Raw genomic sequence first — 22,812 nt, 5'->3', positions numbered from 1 at the left:
TTTCCTCTTCTCAAGTAACCTCATGGTGTTTCCAGTCGGTTAGAACTAATGGTGGAACGGATATCCGGTATCCGGCCTATCCGCCAATTTTTTAAAATCCGGCCGGATACCGGATAGTTACGGCTTTGGCCGGATATTAAAAACCTATTAATTAGTACTCCACCATTCACAGGAATTAGTATCTTTTTTAGGTGTTGGACACTGCAGATAATAATCAAGTTCAACCCCAATAGGACTTTTTTCATTGAATACAACTTTATTTATATGAGGTTTGTCATTAGCTACCTCAGTATAACAATCCCAATACGATATATAAAATCTCTTGTTGCAGTTTCGTCTAGTTAACTTCTCCTTTCTTGTAATTCATGATCACATTCATTACTAACAGAACTGTCGCTGTTATCACTTTCGATTATTAATTAAAGTATCCCCTTTTTAATGCAAAAAGCCGTTTTGAAAAATCACTTTCACATCTTGAGAAATAAATTTTTGAAATGATCGACAATTTTTTCGAATTTTGCAAATTTCGCCGATTAGGTTTTAAAAATTCATATAAAATCCAGTTCTTGGAATATGAGTATGAAAATTTCTCAAAGTGTTAACAAAAGTGTCCTCTTTCCAATGAACCAACACGTTTTGAACAATCACTTTTAGTTTTTAAGAAAACAATATTTGAAGTTTTGATAACATTTTTGATGTTGCAATTTTCATCGATAATTTTCAAAATTCGCTATAAAATTAATGTCTTGAAGGATTCTTGTGGAAATATCACCAATTATTAATTAAAGTATCCTCTTTTTAATGCAACAAGCCGTTTTGAAAAATCCCTTTTAGTTCTTGTGAAATAAATTTTTGAAATAATCCACAATTTTTTCGAATTTTGCAATTTTCGCCGATTAGGTTTTAAAAATTCATATAAAATCAAGTTCTTGGAATATGAGTATGAAAATTTCTCAAAGTGTTAACAAAAGTATACTCTTTCCAAAGAACCAACACGTTTTGAACAATCACTTTTAGTTTTTGAGAAAACAATATTTGAAGTTTTGATAAAATTTTTGATGTTGCAATTTTCATCGATAATTTTCAAAATTCTCTATAAAATTAATGTCTTGAAGGATTCTTGTGGAAATATCACCAATTATTAATTAAAGTATCCTCTTTTTAATGCAACAAGCCGTTTTGAAAAATCCCTTTTAGTTCTTGTGAAATAAATTTTTGAAATAATCCACAATTTTTTCGAATTTTGCAATTTTCGCCGATTAGGTTTTAAAAATTCATATAAAATCAAGTTCTTGGAATATGAGTATGAAAATTTCTCAAAGTGTTAACAAACGTGTCCTCTTTCCAATGAACCAACACGTTTTGAACAATCACTTTTAGTTTTTGAGAAAACAATATTTGAAGTTTTGATAAAATATTTGATGTTGCAATTTTCATCGATAATTTTCAAAATTCGCTATAAAATTAATTTCTTGAAAGATCCTTGTGGAAATATCACCAATTATTAATTAAAGTATACTCTTTTTAATGCGAAAAGCCGTTTTGAAAAATCACTTTCAGTTCTTGAGAAATAAATTTTTGAAATGATCTACAATTTTTTCCAATTTTAAAATTTTCGCCGATTAAGTTTTAAAAATTCGTATAAAATCCAGTTCTTGGAATAGGAGTATGAAAATATCCCAAAGTGTTAATGAAAGTGTCCCCTTTTCAATGAACTAACCCGTTTTGAAAAATAACTTTTCGTTTTTGAGAAAGCAATATTTGAAGTTTTGATAATATTTTCGATGTTGCAATTTTCATTGATAATTTGCAAAATTCGCTATAAAATTAATTTCTTGAAGGATTCTTGTGAAAATATCACCAATTATTAATTAAAGTATCCTCTTTTTAACGCAAAAAACCGTTTTGAAAAATCACTTTCAGTTCTCGAGAAATAAATTTTTGAAATGATCGACAATTTTTTCGAATTTACCAATTTTCGCCAATTAAGTTTTAAAAATTCGTATAAAATCCAGTTCTTGGAATACGAGTATGAAAATATCCCAAAGTGTTAATAAAAGTGTCCTCTTTCCAATGAACTAACCCGTTTTGAAAAATGACTTTTCGTTTTTGAGAAAGCAATATTTAAAGTTTTGATAAAATTTTCGATGTTGCAATTTTCATCGATAATTTTCAAAATTCGCTATAAAATTAATTTCTTGAAGGATCCTTGTGGAAATATCGCCAATTATTAATTAAAGTATCCTCTTTTTAGAGTTGCTTCGTTAGTTAAATCAACATCAAAATAGTTAATTATGTATCTTGGATCCAAATAAGTTGACATATCTTATCAGCTTTCTTATTAATTTCATTTTTATTCAAATATCGCAATAATGTGGCAATATAGGGTATCCCTTCAGAAAAGCACCAGAAATTATAACCATAATGGCCGGATAGATATGCCGGATAACAGGATATCTGGCCGAACGGGATGCCGAATATCCCGAAAGCTGATTAAAAGCGTGATTAAAAAGCAATTTCTAAAACAACTAAAGTTAATATTGTAGGAACTTTGTATAACGCCAAATAAACTATTAGCAATAATCTCTTTGTCTGAATTAAATTGTCTGTTTAGAAATTATTTTAATATATATAAAATGTTTCAGATAATGCAGCAATTAGATTAATGCCATATTCTCCAGAATATTCAAACATTGATAATAATGATGCATTGACTGATAAAGAAGTAGAAGGAGATAACGATATGGATGATGGTGAATTCGCTCAATTTTATTTAGATTACCCTTCATCTGAGATTTTATCTGGCAAACCGATACTTAATAAATTTAATAAAAAAATCGACGAAAATGAAACGGAGACAACTACTCAGAATGAAGATGATATTACAACTGAAACATCAGATTTTATTATTTCAGCTACAAATAATGTAGAAATTGATTACGCTGATGATCATGATGTGACAGTTGTGAATTCTCATGAGTTTGAAATTCCTCGACCGAATGATACGGATGATGTTCAAATAAAAACCGAGAAATTCGAATTAAACGGTTTGGGAGATAATGATTCGATAGTTTCGGCCGCAGCTAGAAAAGGATCTAAAGAAAAAGTTGTAAATTATACTTCAATATTCCCTAAGGAGAGTTTGTTGGTGGAGGTTCCAAAACCTAAAAGTATTGAGAGTGGTTGTGATCGATTAAAAGTGAATAAGAAATATAAAAGCACATTAAATCCGTTTATTCGATCAACATATTCTTTTAATGAACCCATCCAATCATTAAGAAATTTAGCACGATCAACGATTTCAACATCTAAACCAACAACTAAATTATTAATACATGTTCCTGATGAAGTAGAAACTCATCATGAATTTGTGGAAAATTTAACAAACACCCCAAGTTTTTATTATTACGGTGGTAAATCCGATTTAAAAAGTTACGATGGAAAATATAGCAAATTAAATAAAACTGTGCCTAAATTTATTAGTAAATTTTTACCGAAATTGCCGATGTTATTGAATACAACTCAAATAATTACAACGACGACTTCTTCCCCGATTCATCAATCGATATCTAATCCACCATTGCCTTTAAAAGTTGATGAGACAATGGATGATGATTTTATTGCAATTACGGCGGCTCCTATTCATCGGAGTCAATATAAAGATCAAATTTTGAAGGGGGGTGTTCAAAAATATACGATTTCGCAACCTGCGATGGGGGTTTTAATTGCTCCCGTTGCGTTAACTACGAGTGCGCCACAGAAAGAGATTGTTTATATTATTAATAATCCTATTAATCCAATTAATAATCGAATCGATAATCCAATTAGAAATAATCTTCAAAATACACCATTAGTTACTACATTTTCGCGGATGTTCCAAACGAATAATGTTGATAAGAATACTGAGATTACTAATTATTTTAAGATTCCAATTCAAGTTGAGGAAGATGATGGTTATTATCGCAATGGTATAACGAGGTTTAATAAGCCTCAAAAGGATCAGGTTCCGATGATTTTACCAGGTTATGCGTTGGTGTCGTTGGTTCCGCAATTATCTAAAGAGAAAGCTCCGTTTTATGTTGAAGAAATTGACCAAGAACCCATTACTTATAAGAATGTGCACAAATTTTCAAGACCTGCACATAAATTGCATCACCATAAAGATCCGTCAATTATCATTACAAATTCAGATGATATTCCAACGATACTCGTTAGAAGTACAACGGACAAGAATGTCCTTGTACCAATTGTGGAGGTGCCACCACCGAAAGAAATTGATGAAGACTTAGTAGATGATGCTGATTTAAATATACTTAAACATAAAAGTAAAGGGCATAAAAAACTAGTTTGGGATGATGAAAATGAAGAACTAGAAGAAAATGAAATTAAGATTAACCCAAAAAAGATTCATAAATTGAAGTTATATTCTCATAAATTGAAAGGGCACAGTAAAAATCATCAGGGAGAGGGTGATAATAAGTGCAGCGCTAATAGAACATGTCCCCTTGCTGAAGAAATCTACGAAAATGCATTGTTGGCAAGGTCAAACAGTAGCGAACGCCGCAAAACGGCTCATGGTGGTTCGTGTTGTTCCGTTCTTGAAAAGAAATATGGGATGGCAAAAACTCCGAACTGCCACTCGCAATTATCACAACCAACACCTGAAATCATAAATGATTTTGGATATTGGACCATTTTTGGCGATGAGGAACAATGCGAACAAGAGGAGGATGAAGAAATTAACTCAGCCGTTTTAAGAGGAGAAACAACTTGCAATGATTCAACTACGATTACAACAACAACGGAGCAAGAAGAATGCGAGACAACTCGAAAATGTACGACTACTGAAAAAATTACAACTGAGGAGTGTACAACGAGTGAAGAATGTACAACGAGTGAAGAATGTACAACGAGTGAGGAGTGTACGACGACTGAAGAATGTAGCACAACGAAAGGAGTTGATAATAATGAAGTGTTTAAGTATTCAAAAAATAAACACAAAAAAAAATTTAATACGAATAAGAAGAAAGTTTTTAGTAAACCAATAAGTTTGGGTAAAAATGAAGTTGCGCAATTTAACGAAGACACAAAGAATAAAAATATAATAAGTGTTAAACACGCAAAGAAAAAAAATCATAATATTCCTATTCGTAAAAAATCGAAAAATCATAAAAATATAACCAAAATAGAAAACGACCATTTCGATGTTGAAAAATCCACGAAAAAAATGAAATTGATAACTAAAAAATGCAAACCTTCGATTTCCAATGATAAAAAGCCCGAAAATAATACCGTTAAAGTCGGTAATTCAAATACTGAGGTATTATCAGAAGCAAATAAACAAGAAATTCAACGATTACACGATAAGTGCAAGAATCATTGTCAACAACATAACAAGCCATCTCGTCCTGGTTTAATAAAAGATGATGATGCTGATGATTTATTTTCCCCTTCTAATTCAACACAAAACGAACTTGAAGATGAAGATTACGAAAATTATCCTGATTTGTGTGCGAGAAATAAATCCCACGAAGTTGCCCAAAACTTAACTGGTGATGATAAAACGATGGATGATAGAAAAGAAGAGATTTTGGATAACGATAAATTAATTAAATATACACACAAATCTAGAACAACTAAAAATATTAAAGAAGAAGTTAAAATTAATTCGTATAGAAAAAAAAATAAGGTTTCAACTCCAAAACATAAAAGAACAATGACCATTGATCAAATTAGTCAAAGCACCCCATTTCATTCCACATTATTAAACACAATTAATCTGTTAAATATGTTAACATCATCAACAACCCCTAAATATAAATTAATACCAACATCCACTCATTCTTTTAAAATAACAAACGCCGATAACATTACTACAATGTCTCAAGATGACGAAGAAGAAGAATATGATGAGGATCATTCTATAACAACGTTAAATGAGGATGATTTGGATGATGATGATGAGGAAGAAAATGAATCGACGTATTCGAAATTAACATCGAATTCGAAATCAATGTTGAATTCGAAATCAACATCGAATTTAAAATCAACTCCGAATTTAAAGTCAATGTCGAATTCGAAATTAATATCGACTTCAAAATCAACACCGTATTCTAAATATCTCAATGACATAATTTCGCAGAGTAATGATGTCATAGAATCAACTCCTAAATTAGTTCAAGATTCCCCATTAGATACTAAAATCTCCGTGTTTTCAAACTCAACGGAAACAGAAGCATCAAAATCACCATACATTAATAATTTAATTACCCCATCACCTGAAAACAAAATTACGGCAAATCTAAATGACACGAATAAAAAACAAGTTTTGCAACATTCAAAAATAGACGTTGAAGATAATACTACAATTGGATCTCTCGATGATAATAAAGTAACAGCGAATAAGCACAAATCGAAGCCAACGACGAAAAGTTTGAATGAAATGATAAAGGAGGTCCAAGATATTCGGCATAGATCGGCGAGAAAATCAACTAATCTCGTGTTTTCAACGAGAGTTAATAAAGGTGTTGTAACTGATAATGGGCGTTATACTATGTCTGATACTTCTTATTCTCCTTCATCAACATCATCGAAGTTATCACATTCATCGCATTCAAGCACCCAAAGAGAGAGTACTGAAGAAATCACAACGGAAAGAACGACTTTGGAGCCTCCTTTTAGTTGGAAAAAAACTATTTCTCCATTTAGTACGGAAGATGAAGGAGAATCTGAAGATCCAGCAATAAAACATAATCCCCAAGAAATTCAAACGTTCGATATAATCACTGAGGCTTCTGAAAATTTTATTCAAGGTGATTACAGCGATTTTGTTTTAAGCGAAAAAGATGGGCATTATGAATCGAATAAGGAATCAACTGAATACGAAAAAGATGATGAAATAAAAGATAACGAGTTGTTAGAAAATGATGTTGAGAATCTTCAAAATTCGCGAACAAGTAAAAGAAGCACCAACATTAGTCAACTTTCCACCAACCCTAAAAATAAGGAGGAAAAAGATGGTGAAAAAAAAGGAAAGGAGACATCGACGAAAATCCCAGTTGGAAATGGTAAGATGGAAGAAAAATTCTTAGCGGAACATAAAGGTAATAATTTTAAACCAGGAGCGAATATAACAATTGGAAATTACGAATTTAATCAAACCGATTGGTCGAAGATCATACCAGATCTAATGCAAACCAGTTTGATTAGTAATGTATCGGATATTAATGAATTGAATAAAAATTTTACATCAACAACAACTTTAACGTCAACTTTAACATCAACTTTAACGACCCGGTTTGAAATAACAATCGATTTGCCGACGTATTTCCCGAATTCGACGGAAATCCTCGGTAATTTCGAAGATTATTACACAACAATACCAACAACAGTTTCCGTCTATGATGACGAAGAACGCGATTTAACAATAAATCCAGAACAATTTCGTTCAATGAAGTTACAAGATTTTTTCAATATTACAGAGTTCTCCACAACCACCGAGGAAACCAGCGAGGAATTGGACCATTCAACACTTACCGAAAATGACGTCACTACTTATTCAACATTAAAAGAAAACCAAGTTATTAATCCAACAACGTCAAAAGAAAATGTGGAATTGAAAGCTACGAAAAAAGAAACTACGCTAAAAGAAAAAATTAACGAAAATACAAGAAAAGAAACAGGTGATGATTCAACTACTTTAATTAGTTTAAAAACTAAAGGATCTCCAATTCTTTTAGAACCCCAATTGAAGAAGAAACCATTTCCAACTGGTTCTATTGATGTGAATTCAAAGAAAGAAAATGATGAAGGGGATGTATCACATACAACAAGCACAATAAATTCAACGGATTCATCAACTAATGAATTATCAACTGATTCATCGACAAATATACATCAAAACGAATCTTCAAATAAATCATCAAATTCAACCCCTGATTCTTCACCAACATTACCAGATTCAATGAAAGGTTTGCCGATAAAACCGATTGAAATCAAACAAGAATGTAATGCGTCAAATTTTGGGATTGAAAATAATTGCATGTGCTCAATCGATAATTTAGTAGCTGATCTAAGGAATAAAACGAGGGCTAAAGAGTTTCATAAAGTCCTCGATAAATACCTTTGCCCTCACGCAACGTTAGAAAAATCCGGTGTTGTTATTGGAAAACCGGCTCAAAAATCCGAAAATAAAACCGAACGGATTTCGAGATCCCTAAAAAGTTTGGATTTTTTATTAAGAACCCCTAGAAAACTTAATGACCCCGCGCTCCATGAAGTTTTTAGTAACGATATTCAATTAGAAGATACGGGTAATTTTTTATTCTTGATTTATTTTATTGTTTTAATTTTAATATTTTTAGACTACCACATGTACGCAACCCCCGGTTCAAAAATAAAAATACCTTGTATTGGTGGTTCTAATAATAATAACAGTGACGAGATGGCTTCTTGTGTTTGGACTTTTAGTGATGGTGCACCATTAACAGGTAAAATTTACAGATGTAATAATCGACTTAGTAACCGATTTATTTTTTATAGAAGGAAAAGTTCAAGATAAAGATGGTTTTTTAACGATTGAAAATATAATTCCTCAAGATGCTGGTAATTATACATGTAAAAATGGCGGGAGGAAGTATCCTCATCAACTCTCGATTGTGTCTTTAGCAAATTATGCGATAACTGCTAATATTCTTTATGGATTTCCTGGAAAATGTACGAACGAATACTTGGAATTAATGTATAGTAGTTTTCCGATGAAATTCGAAGATATGCTTTGTGGTGAAGCGAATTCAATATGTTACGTGAATGTGACTAATAAGTGCGTGACAAAAGTAAGGTTTCTTTTAATTAATTTTTATATATATGAGCTGTTTTAAAAGTAGTGTGCATAATAATTTCATAAACTTTAGATTTGAAAAGATATCAAAACGTTTTCAAAGGCTTTTTAAAATTTTTCTAAAATATATAGAAATTCATCACGGTTTTTTATCCAAGAATCGCTACAAATATCAAAGGTTTTTTTGCAAAGGCATGAAATCATTTTTTGAAGATTTTTAAAGATATTTAAATCATTCTTTTCATTCCCCAAGAATTTCAACTATATCCAGAAAAATTTCAAGTACTGTAACGAATTTGTAAACCCATCTAATCAATTTTAGAAGATATTTAAATATTTACGAAAATATTTAGGAACTCCTATAGCTTTCCAGATACATCTGCAAACATAACTAATGATTTATTGGAATGTACAGAAAAATTTCAAGAACATCAAAGGTTTTGCAAAGTCATTAAAGCGTTTTCAAAGGATTTCTACAGTGCTTATATTAAAATATCCAGGAATCATTAAAATTGTCCTGGAATGTCTAGAAAATTCTCTAGAACTATCATGGATTTGCAAAGAAATGATGAAATTTTTAAATGTTTTATAAAGATTTTCAGACATTAAGGTATTTTCGGAGGAATTCTATAAGTTCGCAAAGATGTTGAAACCCATAGACTAGGAGCCCTTGCCTAGTACACCGATGCTTTAAAGACAGTTGGATCAGGAGTAGGCATGGGCATTAGTGGACCAAATAGCTGCATTAAATTACCCCTCAGCTCAGACATAACCATTTTTCAAGCAAAAGTTCTTACTATAAACTTCTGCACCACTTTGAACCTTCAAAAGGGACAGAAAGGTGCATCCATAAACATTTCCACAGACAGTCGGGCCGCCCTAAAGACAATTCAGGCCTTCACGTGTGATTCCGCACTGATGAGAGAGTATACCTGAGAAAACTCGCTAGGGCAATGATGTTACTCTATGATGGGTTCCAGGTCACAGAGACATTGATGATTGGTTGTGGACTACAAAAAAAAACACCTAAAACAAGTAATCATCAGTTGGGAGGCCTCAAAGGTAGTCTTTCACTGGAAAGCCATGCGCCCCTAAATACCATTTTTACCACATTGGACAAGCTGATGATCAAACTTGTCGACTTTACAACGACAAGTCAGAAACGGCAGAACATATACTGTGTAATTGCGTTACCTAAGACACAAAATTTTCGTAAAGCTCTTTAAAGACCTTGGAGCAATACTAAGGTTCATTAAGGACCTACATATGGCCTAAACTTTTGAAGGGCTAAAGTTACAATAGATCTTATAGGTCGCAGTGACGAGAAGAGCCGCTCCCATCAGCTCGGCAGCAATGATAATAATAATAATAATAAAGCCCTTAGACTCAACGGCTTTTAAAAATCACTAAAAATATGCTGGAATTTCTAGAAAATTTTTAAGAACATCAAAGATTTTGTAAAGTCATCAAAATGTTTTTAAAGAATTTCTAAACTACTTCTAAAATGTCTAAGTATTCTCCACGGTTTTCAAAGATATCCAGGAATCCCTAAAAATGTCCTGGAATGTCTAGAAAATTCTCTAGAATTATTAAAATTTTCGATGGTTTTTAAAGATATCATTTTAAAACTTGTCAAGGAGTTGTTCTAAAATAATCAAATAATAAGAGTTTCTAACAATATCCTGATATTTTGGAAGATTTCCCAGGTCATCCCGAGGTGTTTCAAAAAATTCCAAGGGTTATTCCGAGTATTTTCAAAGATTTCTGAGAACTTTCAAAAAGCCAGGTTGTTCTAAGATCTATCCAAAAATATTCAAAAATATTTAACGATATCAAAGGATTCGTAGATTATTTCTAGCAAGTTTCAGAATATCCTAAGACTCCTAGGGATTTTACCGGTGTCCAGAAGTTGCAAATATATTCTAGTATTTCCAGAAAATTATCAAAAACCACAGCGTATTTGCAAAGGTATCATATCATTTTCAGAGGATTTATAAAGATCTACAAAATATCTAACGATTCTAATAAGTCTGCAACGTTATCCAGGAATCGTTAAAAATAGCCCAGGATTTCAACTATAGCCAAAGACCTCTGAAGACATCAAATCATTTGCAAAGCATTTCTAAAATTTTTCCAAAATACCTGGTGATTCCCCACCGTTTATGACAATAGCTAAAAATGTTTCTGGATTTTCAAAAGATATCTAAAAATTTTCAGAGATATCTACAAAGTCAGGTTTCCAACGAGATCTAAAAAAGTAGAGATATCCTTAGAAGATTAAGGTATTTTCGAAGGAACTCTATAAATGCACAAAGATATCGCAGCCCTTTTTATCAACAGGTTTATCAACGCTAAAAATATGCTAGAATGTCCAGAAAATTTTCAAGAGCGTCACAGGATTTGCAAAGATTTCAACTCATTTTCAGATGATGTCTAAGAATTCAAAAATATCTAATGATACTGCTTAGAGGTGTCCACAAGTAGGATTTACAATAGCTAATTTGATTATAGCTACCCTATTCTCGGCGTTATTGGTAAAGAATGCCATATTACAGATGCATATGAGTGGTAGATGAAGAGAATCAGAATTCGTCGAGGTAGTACGCGTACTGTTAGTCTTGGGTACCTTATTAATGGACGCCTACACAACCTAGCTGGTATACATATTTAACCTACGGCTATCCGTGTTAGATCATGGCAGAATAATCTCGACTATTTGTTGTGCCCGTCTTCAGTCATGACGAAAATGTCTTCAATATATCTGCGATGAGTAGTTATTATTTTAGCTTATACTCTATCATTTAACATGGTTAAATTGCCCTCCATTCCTCTACATTATAGTGGACAGATACCAATTTGTTTTCGTTCTTGTTTCAGTATTAGAAGGAGGACTTGGACTTGCAGATTCAAAACATTCTGAATCTGCATTGTTGTTAAGAGCGGCCACTGTCTTTTCTGGCTGTTTGGCTATTGTACTCTTTTTCTTCTTCTTTTCTCTTCCGATTTCGGGAATTGCTCGTCTCCACTTAACTATTTACTTTTTGTATAGACACAGTTTTCAAAATTCACTATCCTGAAAATAAAGTTATTATGGAAACCGTATTTCCTTAAAGTACTCTGCAATCTCTGAACAAAGGCAAATCTTGGAAACTTTCGATCAGGCAAGAGCTTTAAAATCCATGTCCGTTCCATCGCAAAACAAAACTAATGAGGTTTTATGCCTCAGCATAGGGGATCTAAGGGCGTAAGCTAATTAAAATTTTTACAAAACAAGGCCTTGGGGCAATACTAAGGTTCATTAAGGAGCTACATATGCCCTAAACTTTTGGAGGGATAAATTTACAATAGATCTTATAGGCCGCGGTGGTGAATCGCTAAAAATATATTGGAATTTTCCAGAACATTTTCAAGAATATCAAAAGTTTTGCAAAGCCATCAAAGTATTTTCCACGGTTTTCAAAGATATCCAGAAATCCCTAAAAATGTCCTGGAATGTCTAGAAAATTCTCTATAATTACTATGGATTTGCAAAGAAATGAAATCATTTTTAGATATTTTATAGAGATTTACAAATATCATAGCGTTTTCAATAATTTTCAATGGTTTTTAAAGATATCTCTGTTATTTTACAGCTTTTCAAGGGGGTTCTAAGTTTTTCAAAAATAATCAAATAGTAATAGTTTCTAACAGTATCCTGATATTTTGGAAGATTTCCCAGGTCATCCCGAGGTGTTTCAAAAGATTCCAAAGCCTGTTCAGAGTAGTTTCAAAGATTTCTGAGAACTTTCAAAAAGCCAGATTTATCCAACAATATTCAAAAATGTTTAACGAGGTCCTAAATTTCCAAATGTTTTTCATAAACTTCAGATTTGCAACGATATCAAAGGATTCGTAGATTATTTCCAGCAAATTTCAAAAATATCCTAAGACTCCTATTGATTTTACCAGTGTCCAGAAGTTGCAAATATGTCCTAGTATTTCTAGAAAATTACCTTATTATTATTTATAATTATTTTCAGGGGATTTCTAAAGATTTACAAAATATTTCAGGATTCTAATAAATCTTCAACGTTATCCAGGAATCCTTAAAAATAGCTTAGGATTTCTAGCAAATTTATAATGAAATTTCCGAATAACCCCTGGGAACCACCAAGTTAATACCTGGTGATTACCCACAGTTTTTGACAATACCTAAAAATGTTTCAGGATTTTCAAAAGATATCTAAAAATTTTCAGAGATATCTACAAATTCAGGTTTGATATCTAAAAAAGGAAAGATATCCTTAGAATTCTGGAGTTTTATTAAGAACTTTTTCTATGCTAGAATTTCCAGAAAATTTTCAAGAACGTGTCAGGATTTGCAAAGATATCTAATGATACTGTTTAGAGGTGCCCACAAGTAGGATTTACAATAGCTAATTTGATTATAGCTATCCTATTTACTGCTTTATTGATAAAGCAGTAAGCAGCTATTGTACTGTTTTTCTTCTTCTTTTCTCTTCCGGTTTCGGAAATTGCTCATCTTCACTTAAGTATTTACTTTTTGTATAATCTCAGTTTTCAAAATTCACTGTACTGAAAAATAAAGTTATAAAGACCTTTAAATTCCATGTCCGCTCCATGCTAAATACTTAGGTTGAGTATATAATGTACTTAACATTATACTTTGCTGTTATTATGTAGCACACCTCCCATTACAATTTCTAGTTCAACTGCATCGACAAGTATTTAATTGTTTTTTGCAAATTATAATTAGACATTCTTGTAAAAGCTATGCATATCACTACTTTTAAAATACTCATTATCAACAATAAGTATTAGTAAAAAACTAAAATATTTCTAATTAGGTCAATGAGTTTGTGTTGGTTGCAATGCAAGTCATCGTAGAACCTTTATCAGTTATTTTACCAACATTGGATATAAATGAATGTAAAATAGCATGCCAACAAAACATTTATGAGAAGATTGTCTCAATACTCTTGAAGAACGTTGAAATTTTCGAAACATTACCAAGTAACAATCAAACATTTTATTCAAATTTATTTAATTATATTTGATAATGTTTTCTTTTAGTATATTATAGTTTAGGGGACAAGAAATTTGATTTAGTCCCAACACCAGCTGTAGTCAAAGAGTCACCACAATCAGGTTCTGATATAACCATGATTCCTCAATTAAAAGTTCAATGTTTCCCAGGATTTGGATTAATTGAAAACACTCACGTTTGCAGTAAATATCTCTTTATTAACATTTAAAATAAATACAATTTAAATTTAATTAATTTATTGATATTAATTCTAGGTGCTTGTGGTAAAAATATGTATAGCACTGGTGAAAACCCGATATGTCTTAAATGTCCAGCAAGGCAATATCAGCCGAACGAAGGTTCCAAATCCTGCTTAACTTGCAACACTTTTTTAGAAGATCCAGCTTGCTTACCAATTCCCGTAAGTTTTTTTTAAATCTTTCATGTTATAATGAAGAAGTAGCAATTAGAAAATCTTTTTTTAACGGGAATTCATTCAATTTTTATTTTAACTTGCAACTTCTTCATTTCAAATAGCGTATGATATCACAAAGCATCAATATTGCCCAATTCAAGATCATTGTGGGATCACTAATCTGCGTCTTGGTATTAATATTATTCATCATCATTTGTTGGACGTGCAGAAAAGGAACTCCATCAAAAAAGCACAAAAGAAAACGTCGCATAACAGATACTTCTTCTGCATCTTCGTGTTCAAAATCGCTTCAGCGCCGACGAAGATATCGGAATTTTGGAAAATGTATGGATGTGGAAGAGGCCGTTCCGTTGTGCGCACAAAATGTAACGTTCGAAAAAGCGAAGGGTCCTATTCAATCGGTGTCACTTCCGGTGACAGCGGCTTTGACCTCTTCTCTAGGTCCAAGACCGCCACCACCAGATTTTCTATAGCCCTAATTCTGGTTATTCTAGTTTTAGTAAACTATGTAATTATGTAAAGTGTTATTGTGTATTTATTGCTTTTCAACAAGAATTATATCAAAACATTTATTGATTTTTAATTAATCCAAGGAAGGGGATTATCAATATTTTTTAAATTAGTAACACTCAAAGGACTTAAATTGGGTTGAATAAACGCTTTTTCTGCTTTCTTTTTATTATTTGTTCTTTTTAAAATTTTATCGCGAATTTTTTTGCCATTTGGAATCAAATTCCAGCGGCTGTTGATGCCAAAATTTCGTTTTCCCGTGATATCAGTAAAAATCTTTGACAATTTATACCGTCTCTTTCGGCTTAAACTCTTCATGATGTTTAAATTAACATCGTGTCCCGGATTTAAACCAACATTAATTAAATCTTCGACGTTATTCATATCTAAGCAAGGTCTTAAAGCTGATAAGGCCCTAGATACTCCTACTTGGGGGTGTTTTACGTGATGCTCTGTTAAATCTGCTCCTAAAAGTTCTATGTGGACCTCCATTCGAATCAGAATGATTTTATTGATTATCCAAAGTAGAGTCATACATGAAAATATTCCCCAAGATGCTAAACAAAGGCAACATAAACTTTGGATGCCCAATAAATACCAGCCACCACCTAAAATTTTTATTGATTTATTTTTGTTTCTGGGGGAAAAATTTAAAATAGAACATAACCATTTACTAAACCAACTAAACCATGAGTTGTATTTAGTGGGTGTGGATCTTCTGCGAAAAGTCCAACGGCTAACACACCCCAAATTCCTCCTATTCCATGGACAGCGCTTGCTCCAACAGGATCATCAATTCCAGCCTAAAAATAAATTTTAAAATCTGCTATAAATAAATGTTAGAATCATCGAAAATATTTGGAAAACAGCATACAAGCACGGATAGATGGGATACTCACTAAGGAAATACCTGTATATACTGAAATTCTATAAGGGGACTCTTTAAGTCCATTACTATTCAATATGGTGGAATAAATGTAGCGATAATTTAAGCACAGAATAGAAAACAGATTCGATGAAGAATAAGCTCCAAGTGTAAGTGGAAGACAGAAAAACAAGGAGAAGTTCTAAGGCTACAAAGTTTATCATACCACTCATCCAGATAACTCTGTAAAAGAAGACAGTATAATAATAGTCAAAGAAAATATCTTACATTATGAAGAACTAAGCAATAATAGATCAGAAATACAAGCTGCTATGATTAAAGTAAAAACAAACAGTATCAGATTATAGTAGTGGTAGTTTACTGCTCTCAAAGACATGATTTCGAATTTTTGAAATAACAAGGCTTGGACAGAAGACAATAAACTCTACGAAGCTATGAAAGGGTACAAATGCGAAGTATTGTGTACTGTAAAGCCAACATACTGGTCGACAGACCGCAATAAAATAGCAGACATGATAGACATCGTCATTTATTATATTCATTGGATAAATTCCCAAAGATATAAACAATTTTGTACAGCTAGGGTTGACAAGCTCCCCACTGTGAAATGTAATCTAGTTCTCCAAAGTAGATCGGTACGACCAACAGATAGACATAAAACTATCAAGTAGTACGTTTTATTATTATACGCAACCCGAAACCGAGACAAACTTAATCTGCCCGAAGCCACCATCTTCGGGTAATTAATGTGGCATAACAAGGTAAATGTACAAACTTACAGTATCCATAACATCCATTATGGCTATCGCCTACCCTTTCCTTCCACTTATCCTTACTATATGCCGGTCAAAGTTACTGCCTTTACCGCTCAACTACTTATCCGTATTATGGATCATAGCTTTCAAGAGTTTTATAGTTGTTTCTACACACTTTAATTAAGTAAGTATATAGTAGTATAGTTTAATTAGTTAAACATTATATTTCATTATTAATACTTGACAACACTGAGATGATAATCAAAAGAATTGACAGAAAATATACATTTTTAAAATTTAATATTTAAACCGAAACTGTTAAGTTGAGGTTTTACAATAACAAAGTTCGTAAGGTGCTCTTAATGTATCATGATAAATTTAATATTGTTATATCACCACACCTTTTTTTTTCGTTTTCTTTATCTGCTTTTCTCATGCTTCGTAGTTGACTTGAAAATTTATATCTGTCAGAGCGTTACATTTTTATACTCGTTAGTAGCTTTTTAAATACCCTATCTCTTTCTCCATGTCGTATTGTTAGGTAGATATCATAAATGTCGAGGACGATAGTTAGAGAAATTAAACAGACTAAATCACGACTAAATATATATGAAAGTTTGACATTTTAATTGATAAATTTTCAGTGTTTAAAGGTTACAAATTACATCAAGAAAGGAATGTAATTGTTGACTTCATTTTCTGGGAGTGTGTAACTATCTAAATGTGGTACATCAAGTCAACATGGAAAGAAGTTTACGCGCTAAGTTTACTACGTTTTCTTCTTGTTGAAAAAACCTAGCCAGTACAGCCAATGTACAATGACAAGATCTCCCAAAGCCAACTCAGTATATCTGATAAGAACTTGGGCAGGCAGATAAGAAACCAAATAATACTGTATAGAAACAATAGCATGGTCGTTATGATTATGTTAAGATTTATTTCCAAATAACATCACAATGACTTCAGTAAGGTTGCTCGAAAATTTCACAATTTATTTGCAAATATGACCGATTAATCTTCTAGACAAAGACCTTGAATCACACCGTTTAAATTTCGAAATAGTTCGGCGATCACCTGGGAGGCTAGTCATTTTACGACAAATGCGCTTTCTTTGAGACTAGCCTTCACGAAATTCTGATGATTATCTTTCTGTATTTCTAATATACTAAGTTACTAATTTAGCGAAATAGGCTGATTAAATCTAAGTTAGTCAACGAGAAAACGAGCATGAACAAAATCTTGTAGACCATCATCATATTGGTAAAATATGTAATGTGCTGCTGCTCCTCGCTACATTCTCACATTTAGTAGCTCTTTTGCATCATCGGACACGTCACTTTCCCAGCGTTTTCGGGGTCTACTCATCAGTCTTTTCCTAACAGCTTTGATCGTCTCTCTTGTTCAATTCTATTAATATGTCCTGTCTATTGCAGATTTTGAAATCTGATGAACTGTACGAGTGGAGCTTTATAGAAAAGTTAATATAATTCACTGTTATATCTGAACCTTCATGTAATGTTTTCTTTGATTGGTCCCAGTGTCCTCTCAAATACGGTTAGTTTATATTTTTGTGCTCTATGCCATTCTCCATGCTTTGCATCCATAACATATTATAGATGTTATAATTGGCTTATAGTTTATTCTTATGATGGACGTTTTTTGATCTTAGTATTTAGAACAGTAAACTGCAATGTAAGCTCTGTTAGTAATGGTAATTCCTCTAACAATAAGAATTTAGCACTAGAAAGGTTTTAGTGCTAAACCACCTCATCGTCTCATCGTCAAAACCACCTCAGCAAACTACCAACAAATAAAAGAGTCATGCAGAAACCAGCTAACTCTACATTAGTCAATAAACATGGGAACTGGGTAAACTTCGCGTCGAGACTTGAAGAAAAAATAAATCTCACAGTACCATTAAAAAGTAACCAACAGAACCCTTTGTAAAGCAACAAAGACACTAAAAAGACCAATTATGCAAATTCCTCCACTAAGAACTGAAAGTGGAAAATGGTTAAGAAGCAAACAACAAAAAGCTAATACAATATTCTTCTATATATCAGTCATAGTCTGTCTGATTCCTTAAATCTAGGATAGCCTTAATCCACCTTACCTTCTTCTATGCTGAGGTATATATCTAAGAGATCTTTTTAGCTCTTCTATGAATTTCCTGACCATAAAGTTAATATCATACTTTTCATTTGCCACAACAACTTGGTCTTCAACAATGGTTGTTCCATCTCTATAGACTTGTCTTCTCTATGTTTTCAGCGCTTCTTGAATATATGTTTTAAATAAGTTAGGAAATAGGCAGCACTCCTGCTGTTGGAAGAAACTGAGAAGCAAAGCAAATATGCAATTGATCAATATAAATTAGTGGAAAGATTATCATGAAATATTGCTAAATGAAGATCGCGCAGAATTCAACGTGCATGACATATATATAGTCCCACTCAACAAATGGACGTAACCCAAATTAACGCGGAAGAAATAAAGGTACCTTAGAGAAAATCAAAAAATGGAAAGTCTTCCAGGTATGGAAACATCCTCATTTAGTTAGTCAAGAAGGACCAGAGATATTAAAAAAAATTTGGCAGCACTTTTCCACAGTTTATGTTGGAAGGAGATAATATTCCAGAAGATTGTAACATCAGCTCAATCTTCAAAAATGTGAATGTTACTAGTGCAGTGGGGAGGTTGTATGGCAAAGTGTTAAAGAATATGATGGAAAGGTTTTGTACTGATAATATTTTCGCCCTCCAACGAGTAATCAAAAAACGCAAAGCGATGAATTTCCCTATCCATTTACTCTTCATAGATTTAGAAAAAGTCTACGACACAGTGCCCATGAACAAGCTGTTTGAGATGTTTGAGACTGGCCTATTTGTCACCTTGAAAAAACCCATCAAGTTAATAAAGAAGAGGAAGACGAAGTAATAATAGAAAACTTTATTCAGAATTACAAAAATGATGTACCTACTAAACCAAAGGAGATATCCAAAAAGATTAAAGAGAACATTAACCCACAGAAATAATTTGTTCTAATAGCTGGAGATATACTACATAAACTCCCTAGTAAAGCAAAATGCCAAGTAGGCATTTTCCGATTGACGGATCTTCTCCTGGAACTTCAAGATCAAGATTAGACTGTGCAAAGAAGATCAACAACTGTATTACAACTTAAAGTTCAACGACTTTACTTTACTTTATGGAAACTGATGATACAAACTTAGCACGATAAAGAACGAGTTTTAGTTTGATTTCTTATGATAAAGGCTAAGAAGTTACACCTATAATCGTCAAGGTTCGAACATTTTAAGATACAACCTTGAAGTCAAGGTTGGAAGAACTTTAAGTTATAAAACAGTTGTTGACCTTCACTTCGCAGTAAAGCCGCACTTGTTACTCAGTGTAATCTTGACCTTGAGATACCTACTACGGAAAGCTATGTGTAGTAAAACTGACAAATCTAATTATTATATCATATAGACCCATTTTTTATTACCAATATTATCAAAGTTATTCGAAATACCAGTACTCAAGAGACTTAAACCTATTATTGAGAAAAGAAGATAATACCAATTGTACAATTTGAATTTAGAAACAACCATGACACTATCGACCAAACACACAGAGTAACAAGTACCATAGAAAAAATTCTGGAGGAAAAAGATGTTTACTTTACAGTCATTTTTGACGTGGCCCAGACATTTGACAAAGTCTAGCATAAAGGATTAATAACTTAAGTCTTCTTTTTCTTGTTCTTCTAGAAGATTCGTAGATCTGTTAGGTAATTATTGTTTCTTTTCTTGGAATAATAAATTCCCACTATCTCGCCATCCGTTTGGTGGGCTTCCGGGTGAACGTTTACTTCTGATTTTCGTTCCAGTACGATGCGGGCTATCTTGTTCGTGTCCATTCTTTTTACATGTTCATACTAATCCCTCCCCCTCCCCACCTATGCTCTCTACCCTATTTCACCACGTCTTGAATTCTACACGTTTGTCTTATCTTTTAGCGCATTTGTCAGCGGTTTCATTTTTGTTATTCTCATAATACTTTTCATTTTGCTGATATCTGCTCTTCTTTCAATGCAGGAGGTCATTTATTAGGTTGATGATCAGATATGTTTATGGCCAGGAATTTAAAATGCATCAGTTGCTCTATGCGGTTATCTTGAGTTACCAATTTGAACTATTTTATAGATTATTATAGAATGTGAGCAATTGTCTTTCTAGAACGTTTTCTGTTTCAGCCATAATGATAGCGTCGTCGTCTGCGTTTTAATTAATTTGTTGCTCTATAAATATGGCGTCTCTAGTGACTCTGTTTTCCCTAAAATCTTGCTGTAAAAGACTCTGAAACCACCTAACCGGAAAATTTCAAGTTGCTATTCAACAAATATTGATATGGGCAATACCAGTTCATTTTAATAATCAGTAAATACCCTATTCAAATGAACCCAAGTATCTGGGCATGAATTTAGACGCAATGCTAATAATAAACAAATATTTACACCAGTCTGGATTTACCAAATATAACAAATATACGATTCCAAATAAAGTACTTAGATGTATAGTGGCTACAGCCTGGTACTCCAGAAACAGTGATATACATCGAGAATTAGAAGTGGAAATAGTGGACGAAATTATCACCAGTTTTGCAAAAGACTTAAATCTTTTGAGTTGGTTTAACAAAGTGTTGACTAAAGTCAATGAAAGCAGATTTAATGATGACAGAACATTAAGGAGATTACTGAATATACCTTAATTTAAGATTATCTTGTTGCAGTAAAATTTAAAAGAAAAAAATTATTATTTTGAAAAACATTTCGTTACCCAATCGAATAACGGCATGGCTGTGCATACTAAAATAGCTCCAATTGTTCCAATTAATAAAGCTTCCCAACTTTTATATAAAAAGCAACCCGCTGTTACTGAAACCAACGATCCTAAGATTCCATTAATTATATCTAAAACTTCTATTCTTCTCTCATGCTTCAACAACGAAAATAGAATACTAACTGTCCCACCACCAAATGAAGACATCATTGTCATAACAGCTGCTCGAGCTGCATATTGCCATTTTTCACCGCTTAGCTAAGAAAAATTTAAATTACAAAAATTAAATAACGAGAAAATCAAATGACTTACACCGTAAGTACTTCCTGAATTAAAAGCAAGCCAACCCCACCATAAAACAAATAAACCCATAACCGCATTTACAGGACTCCCCAACGGAAGTGCTCTCCGTCCATTATCATAACGTCCTAAACGAGGTCCAAGCATTAAAGCAGCCGCAAAAGCTGCACTTCCACCTACAAAATTAAAAAAAAATCCAAAAATTAATATAAATATTATTTAATTACCTATTAAATGTACTGGCCCAGATCCAGCAATATCAACAGCTCCCATTTTTCTTAAAAACCCATTTTCGCTCCAAACCCATCCGGCCGGAACGCTATATATAATGGTGTTAAAAAAACTGAAAACGCAATAAGCTTTAAAATTGCATCGTTCGGCCATGGCACCGCTAACAATCGTCGTGGCGGTTGTTGCAAATGAAAGTTGAAAAATAAATGCGGCATAAATAGCTCCTTTCATGGGATCATCTAATGATGGATCGATAAAGAAATCGCCGAGCGATAAGAAGCCGTTATTCATCGGACTTCTTCCAAATTGTATTGCGTAACCGAAAATCCAATAAGTTAAACCGCCCAAAACGATATCAACGACGTTTTTCATCATTATATTTACTTCGTTTTTAATTGATACGCATCCTGATTCCAACATTCCGAAACCGGTTTGCATGGTAAAAATCATAAAAGAACTCGTTATGATCCAATTGGTATCTTCTAAATTCATGTCGTAGTACCAAGGAACGTGGGATGTACCGTTTAATTGATAGGCTTTCATCTCTTTTATTATATTATTTTAAATTGTGGGTAATTTTTATGATTTCATGAATTTGTGTGTCATCTTTCTAACGATTGTGTGTACTTATAAGGTCTGGTTTCTGTAAACACTTAAATATTTTAAAAGAAAATTGCACTCCTCAAATATTTATGAGTGCTTAGTTCTTTGTAACTGACACGAGCTTTTTTTCGAGTTGTATTAATATTAATTGATTTGATTACATCGTGTTTGGTGATACAGATCAAAATTTCAATGTTTGTATAATGCCTCGTTTACACGTTAATGTTTTTATAGTTGATCGTATCGTTTTGAACTTCAATATTGATGGGGAAGAATTTTAATTGAAGTTATTTTTGTTATTATGAAAAAATCAATTTTCAAAAAATTCTATATAATATGTTATATAGAATTCGAATAAGATGGAATAACGACTAGTTTTGTACTC

At 32.6% G+C, this 22,812-nt stretch overlaps 2 protein-coding genes across 2 annotated transcripts in view; one reads left to right on the top strand and one right to left on the bottom strand.

The window, feature by feature from the left end:
* Positions 1-14,774, top strand: part of LOC111415395 (uncharacterized) — a 65,980-nt gene extending 51,206 nt beyond the window's left edge. The window contains exons 4-10 of the mRNA XM_071197558.1: positions 2,646-8,312; positions 8,364-8,489; positions 8,542-8,834; positions 13,687-13,852; positions 13,913-14,068; positions 14,141-14,286; positions 14,403-14,774. Coding sequence (XP_071053659.1) covers positions 2,646-8,312; positions 8,364-8,489; positions 8,542-8,834; positions 13,687-13,852; positions 13,913-14,068; positions 14,141-14,286; positions 14,403-14,774 — 6,926 coding nt within the window. The remainder of the gene's footprint in view (positions 1-2,645; positions 8,313-8,363; positions 8,490-8,541; positions 8,835-13,686; positions 13,853-13,912; positions 14,069-14,140; positions 14,287-14,402) is intronic.
* On the bottom strand, positions 14,769-22,637 carry LOC111415403 (Ammonium transporter). The gene is made up of 5 exons (XM_023047091.2): positions 21,821-22,637; positions 21,606-21,769; positions 21,291-21,551; positions 15,479-15,614; positions 14,769-15,419 (listed from the first exon to the last, which is right to left on the bottom strand). Exons 1-5 carry the CDS (start codon positions 22,365-22,367, stop codon positions 14,881-14,883), a joined length of 1,647 nt encoding a protein of 548 aa, XP_022902859.1. The 5' UTR covers positions 22,368-22,637; the 3' UTR covers positions 14,769-14,880.
* Between the last annotated feature and the right edge of the window lie 175 nt (positions 22,638-22,812).

This window comes from Onthophagus taurus, chromosome 7, assembly GCF_036711975.1.
Source record: "Onthophagus taurus isolate NC chromosome 7, IU_Otau_3.0, whole genome shotgun sequence".
NCBI lineage: Eukaryota > Metazoa > Arthropoda > Insecta > Coleoptera > Scarabaeidae > Onthophagus > Onthophagus taurus.
Note: the sequence above shows the minus strand (reverse complement) of the source record. Positions and strands in the feature narration are given on the sequence as shown.

What these genes read in the sequence shown, in the direction of transcription:
- LOC111415403 (XM_023047091.2), bottom strand. Translation starts at nt 22,367, where the DNA reads ATGAAAGCCTATCAATTAAACGGTACATCCCACGTTCCTTGGTACTAC. An exon ending in TGGGCCAGTACATTTAATAG is followed by an intron (nt 21,770 to 21,820) that starts GTAATTAAATAA and finishes TTAATTTTGTAG; the next exon opens with GTGGAAGTGCAGCTTTTGCG. An exon ending in TTTAGTTGGTTTAGTAAATG is followed by an intron (nt 15,420 to 15,478) that starts GTTATGTTCTAT and finishes TAAAAATTTTAG; the next exon opens with GTGGTGGCTGGTATTTATTG.